This window comes from Frankliniella occidentalis, unplaced genomic scaffold (genome assembly GCF_000697945.3).
Source record: "Frankliniella occidentalis isolate FOCC.00 unplaced genomic scaffold, Focc_3.1 Scaffold585, whole genome shotgun sequence".
NCBI classification, from domain to species: domain Eukaryota; kingdom Metazoa; phylum Arthropoda; class Insecta; order Thysanoptera; family Thripidae; genus Frankliniella; species Frankliniella occidentalis.
The window spans coordinates 32,144-38,075 of NW_026267701.1; the positions used below are offsets into that span (position 1 = coordinate 32,144).

General features: G+C 46.0%; 3 protein-coding genes across 6 annotated transcripts in view; 1 reads left to right on the plus strand and 2 right to left on the minus strand.

The window, feature by feature from the left end:
* Positions 1 to 97, plus strand: part of LOC127751590 (cytochrome P450 4C1-like) — an 11,412-nt gene extending 11,315 nt beyond the window's left edge. The window contains exon 3 of the mRNA XM_052275353.1: positions 32 to 97. Coding sequence (XP_052131313.1) covers positions 32 to 97 — 66 coding nt within the window. The remainder of the gene's footprint in view (positions 1 to 31) is intronic.
* LOC127751592 (uncharacterized) lies at positions 7 to 1,776 on the minus strand. 3 transcript variants are annotated; one of them, XM_052275364.1, is made up of 4 exons: positions 1,235 to 1,776; positions 910 to 1,089; positions 524 to 682; positions 7 to 297 (listed from the first exon to the last, which is right to left on the minus strand). In XM_052275364.1, exons 1-4 carry the CDS (start codon positions 1,349 to 1,351, stop codon positions 127 to 129), a joined length of 627 nt encoding a protein of 208 aa, XP_052131324.1. In that variant the 5' UTR covers positions 1,352 to 1,776; the 3' UTR covers positions 7 to 126. The 3 variants fall into 3 exon arrangements, with proteins under 3 accessions (XP_052131324.1, XP_052131325.1, XP_052131323.1); XM_052275365.1 differs by having other exon boundaries at positions 524 to 694; positions 910 to 1,130; positions 1,235 to 1,703; XM_052275363.1 differs by having other exon boundaries at positions 524 to 694; positions 1,235 to 1,701.
* Positions 1,777 to 1,824: 48 nt separating this feature from the next.
* Positions 1,825 to 5,932, minus strand: part of LOC113204131 (uncharacterized) — an 8,943-nt gene continuing 4,835 nt past the window's right edge. For both annotated transcript variants that reach the window (XM_026419177.2, XM_026419161.2), the window contains exon 4: positions 1,825 to 2,033. In XM_026419177.2, coding sequence (XP_026274962.1) covers positions 1,863 to 2,033 — 171 coding nt within the window. In that variant the 3' untranslated portion in view covers positions 1,825 to 1,862. The remainder of the gene's footprint in view (positions 2,034 to 5,932) is intronic.

Below are 5,932 nucleotides of genomic sequence, written 5' to 3' on the forward strand. Positions count from 1 at the left end.
TATATATATTGTACTATTGTTACAAAATCAGCACTTGGTCACGCTCGTGTCTATTATTATGGCTAGTTCGTTTCAGCTGAAAAAGTATGACTTATGAATTTATTTTCGTCGTCCTTCTCTCCCTAATCAGTTGTCACGCACTCGATGCACGTGCCACTCCAAGTCTGTGCACATGTGGAAGAGGGTCTTGGTTTCCAACAAACCCAGGCGTACTATCCAGACGTTGCCCTCCCAAGGGAGAGGCAACTTGTCTATCAGCGATGTGCCGATTGTTAGATTTTGAAAACCGTAAGTACCCTGTAAAAAAATTAGGCACACTGTTTTTAGGTGTATGGCCCAATCAATACACCAAAATAAATGATTCTAGCTTAGGTGAAATCGTCTATTCTCACAAACATCTTTTTTAACTATTTCGTCGAAGGAAGTACCTACGCATACACTGATATTTCCGGAAATTCCACCTCTTTGTTTTTTCAATGCGGTTTGCCTTCTAGACGCGGTGCCTAAAGCGGCCTAAGCTTACCGTTTTGAAGGGGCAGCTTGGTCGAGGTTTCATCTCATTTAAAGGGCATGCCCATAGGGCGGTGGGGTCGTAAAACCCCTTGCACGGGTTGTTTTCGAATCGCCAGGTGTGGAATAGCTCGCAGGTGTTGGACGAGACGACCTCCCGGCATTTGGTGAGCTGGATCATGAACTAAGAAGGAGCGGTCGCAAACGTTAGCTCCGGATTATACCCCTCCCTCTCTCTCTCTCTCTCTCTCTCTCTCTCTCTCTCTCTCTCTCTCTCTCTCTCTCACACACACATACATACATACATACATACATACATGCATACATACATACATACATACATACATACATACATACATACATACATACATAGCGATAAAAGTGTGAAGATTGTCTCACCGAGTCGATGCCGCGGGCAGAGCGAGTGATGTTGAACTCGAGGGTGATAGAGAAGTCCACCTTGCTGACCATGCCAGTCTGAACGTTGAAGTACCTGATGGCGTTGCCCGGGACGTCACAGCCCGTTACCCCGGAGACTTCGATGACCAGGTGGGACGGCTGCAGAAGGCCCGGGCGACGCTGGGTGGCGGGGCAGTCATGAGGCAATATTCCGTCACCGCCTGCCCGTTAAAGGAGCCGACGGACACGACACAAAGGAAATGGCGCGAAAAAGAAAGGAGCCAGCCCCTATCAAGTGTGCTTGATTGCCAAACATCCGACTTACACTTGGGCGCTTCGACCAGCAGACGGGGTGCATGTTGAAGTGGAGCAGGAGGACGGCGAGGATGCAGAGGAGCATATCACCATGGCGCCGCCCAGGAGCAGGTTGACAAACACACATGCAAAAAGGCACACAAAAAACAACAGCACAGTACTGTCTTGCACCTTGCACACTAGTGCAGACTGTGCAGGCGGGGGAACTACCGTCAGAATGGCCGGAACGCGCAGGCACGACTAAACAAGAGACGTGCCATTGGCACCTTTGGCTTGCTGCCCCCGTGCTCTGTACACGCGCTATTCGTATGGGCGTGCGGCCTGTCGGAGCCGATCGTATCAGCCTCGCTCATTTAGGTGGACTGATCCAAATGGTACTGGACAGGAGTAGTTTTCGATGTAGTTCGATGCGCGTGACTGCTTGCATGCGCTGGTTCAAAATCCCTAATTTTGCTGAGTTAAATATAGCAACTGTTAAGAACGATTATTTTCTTTACCAAATAAGGGAACCTGGAAAGAGATGCATGTTATCTCCCGCACACGTAGTTATTGCGACAATTAATTGGTTTCTTGTTACGATTTCAAGACCGAAAACAAAAATTGGCGATGAAATTTGTTTTTATTGCCTGCGTCCCCACTTAGCTGTCGCGCACTCTGTGCACGTGCATCTCCGTGTCCGTGCACATGTGGAAGCGGGTCTTGGTCTCCATGAAGCCCATGCGCACCAGCCAGACGTTGCCCTCCCAGGGGAGCGGCAACTTATCTACCACCGATGTGTCGATGGTTACATTTCGCATACGGTAGGTGCCCTGCAACAAGGAAGGCACACTGTTTGAAAAAGGTGTGCCAGTCACGGCCTGTCGCGTATAATCCATATTCCAGGTGGCTGATTCACGCCACGCTATTTCGTCGATATACTGTACCGCATTCATGCGGGCGGGTGGGTTGCATACTCGCACGGGGCCATTAATTAGGACAGGGGTCGCAAACTCGAGCCTTCCGCCAAGCCGCGCCTACATAGGCCACACGCTCCACGAGCTCTTGTAGAGTGAGAGAGATAGAGCTACAGGTGCTGCGAGTTTGCGACCCCCGCATTAGGAGCTTCATTAGGACACTGTTAAAAAAGTTGTGAAATTTCACACCAGAATCAGTTGTAAAATTGCAAATGTGGTTGGGAAATTTCATAACATTGTCAATTTTGCAATTAGTTATTAAAATTTATAACGGTTTTCTGAAAATTCAAATCTGTCTTCTGAAAATTAGGAAACATTTGTAATTTTACAATTTGCTATTGTAAATTTGTGATCACTCTATCGGAAATGTGAGATTTGATTGTAATTTTCCGATTGCAGTTTGTAATTTTGCGAAGTAAAACCAAATGAAACAGGACTTGCACAAGTCCTCCATCAGGTTTACTTCAGTACAACGAACCTCCACACCTATAAGACCGTTTTGACTTTGGAATTTCATACGACGAAACAGCAACTGTTCTTCAAAGAACTGCCGCCAGATGGCGTTGTGGCCAGCGCGTCTCTTCCAAGAGCAATTATTAGTATTTAACTAAAATTTGCACAAGAAACTGACGTGTATTTTAGTGCGGTATGAGCTGTAACACAATGCTGTAGCTGGCTACGCATTTGTTTTTGAGCAAAAAGTCATGCAAGTGCCCCAAATAATTGGTCTAATTCCAGCGCGCGCCGGTACCCGCTACCTCCCCTTAGTTAGGTACGGCGCCGTTCGCACCCGTTCAGCAGGGCGCGCCTGTGACGCGCTCCCGGATTTTTGTCGTGACTTTACCCTCAGAGGTAACAGGCACTCTATTGATGTGTTCTCATCATTGCCACCAGAGTGCGCACCTGGTGGCGGTGCCTTGTGTCTGGCCGGCTCCCGCCGTCCCGCCTTTTTGTAAGGAGTTGTGGAATAAACGTTGAAGAGCTCAGAAGTGTGTACTGCCTGATCTTCTCCTAGCTCCCAGAAGAATATCCGTAGGATACTTCAGAATCATTAGAGCTAATATATATTAATGGCGACGAGGAATTTAGCGAACTCAAGTGTTAGTGTCAGTGTACTGTGAGGATATGACTGAAAAAGCTAGTCCTATCATGAAGACCGGTGTTGCGAGCCGTCTGTCCGGCATGATGACCCATCAAATGGGGGAGATCGAGAAGTTTGAACCCTATGGACCAAGCTCGTTTTCACTGTGGTTTAAGAGATTCCAAATATTCTGCAGTGCGAACAAGATTCCCCCGGAACCGTTGGATCCGGAGGGCAATACCTTAGTGGACACCAACCAAAGAAGAGACCTCTTCATGCTCTACATTGGGACGAGGGCATTTGACGAACTCGCCTCTGCCCTGCTTCCCGATGCCATCGAGACGATAGGCATTCCAAGAATGGTGGAAGTTATGAAGGAAATGTATGAACCAACTGGCATGATTCAAGCGAACCGGCTCGTGTTTCATCAGAGACTTCAACAGCCGCAAGAATCTGTGTTCGAGTACATCTCGGCGCTTCAAACCTTGGCTGTGGCCTGTGCATGGGGCAATTACTACAATCAGGCCATGGAGTCTCAGTTTATCGTCGGAATCCGACACCAGGACACAAGATCCAAGATTATCGATTTGGGCAACCCAACTTGGCCCGAAATGAAGACGCTGGCACTCAAAGATGACACCAAGCGGACTCAAATGCGCTCGTTGGCGCAGGCTCAAAACCAGATCCAGCAGCGTGTGATGGCGGTCTCCAAGTCCGAAGAACCCAAGAGTGTTCCTCCTCAGCAGAAGTTTAAGCCCCATACCGGAGGAGCTTCGGGACCTCCGAAGGGAGCTGCTGGACCTGCGAAAGGAGCTTCTGGGCCGTCGAAGTCTACACCACCCCCTCAAGGCTCGGGCACAAAGTTTGGGCCTTGCCATCGGTGTGGTCGCCGACATGATGTCAACACCTGTCCGGCGATCAACTGGACTTGCAAGTCTTGTGGCAAGAAAGGTCACGTAGCACATAGGTGCCCAACGAAACCAGTTCCAGTTAAAATGGTTTCCGTTCCCCCTGAAGGTGAGGAGGAGCAAGACCTCGACCAGTGGGTGGAAAAACTTTTACAGTTGTAATTTTTCATTGGTGTTCGATAACATTATGTTTTTGGTTTGACAGACTCTAAATTGGGCTCTCGGGTTTGGGCATGGCTCAAATCCCGATCTCGTAGACTGGGAAAGTTTTTTGTGAGAGATCGTCCTTCTTCGGAGAGTGAAGTGTTTACCCCTGGTGACAATACGGAAGTTAACGTGTTTATTTCATCATCAAGTAGCGCGCCCTTGTTGGTGGAGATTTCCGTGAACAACAAACTCATCACTATGGAGGTAGATTCCGGGGCAGGTGTGTCTATTGTAACAAAGAAGTTTCTAAAAAAACATTTTCCTACCTTATCATTAGTTCCTACTAATATTATATTGAGTTCTGTGTCTGGTCCCATTTCTGTATGTGGAGAAGTGTCAGTCCCTGTCATTATTCAAAACAAAAGTTATCAGTTAACTTTTATTGTCTGTGATACAGTCATCTATGATACTCCCTTATTGGGCCGACCATGGCTCGATGCTCTAGTTCCTAAATGGAGAGACATCATGTCTCCTACCACTTTGATTTCTGTCATTTCTCCAACCAGAGTTCCTTCGCTGGAAGAACTCAAAGGGTTATATCCAAAGATTTTTGATCCCAATAATGATAACCCTATTGTTGGTTTTTCTGCTGTGCTAGTTTTAAAAGATGGTGCCACACCAATTAAACATAGAGCATACAAATTAGCCTTTGGCTTAACTGATAGTATTAATTCTATATTAGACCAAATGGTACAGCAAGGGAAGGCCATTCACACTAGACATGCTGAATGGGCCTCTCCCTCTTTTCCTGTTGCAAAGAAAGATGGTTCTTACAGATTAGTAATTGATTTTAAAAGGTCACTCAACCCTCAACTCAGAGTGGACCATTATCCTATTCCGTCCCCAGAGGAAATTTTTTCTGATCTCAGTAAAAGTGCCTTGTTTGTTTCTCTGGATCTTAAAGATGCATACATGCAGTTACCTTTATCACCTGAATCTCAGGAATTGTGTACCATGGCCACTCATCGTGGCTTTTACAAACTTTTACGTTTACCCTTTGGTATTGCATCTGCAGCAGCAATCTTCCAATCAGTGATGGAAGAAATTGTTATGAACATTCCTAATGTTAAGGTTTACCTTGACAATATATTAATCCATGGTAATTCTACCGCAGAAGTGGTTCAAAATACTCATCTAGTGCTATCACGCCTAGAAAGTCACAATGTAAGACTGAATTTATCCAAATGTGATTGGTTTGTACCTAAGTTAGAATTTTTAGGTTTTGTTATTTCTCAACATGGCAGGCAACCTGCACCTTCTCTAGTCAGAGGTATTGAAATGTGTTCCATCCCTAAGGATGTAAAACAACTTAGATCTTTCCTTGGTATGGTTAATTTTTATACCATATTTATTCCCCAATTTGCTACCATTGCAAAACCCTTGTTTAACTTGTTAAAAGCAGACAGCAAGTTTATCTGGAGTCAATCTTGTAATGAAGCCTTTCTAAAATGTAAGGAGCTTCTTAAGTCAGACAAGTTATTACTGCATTTTAATCCTAACTTACCAATAGTGGTCTACACTGATGCAAGTCCCTATGGTGTAGGGTCTGCACTTTGTCA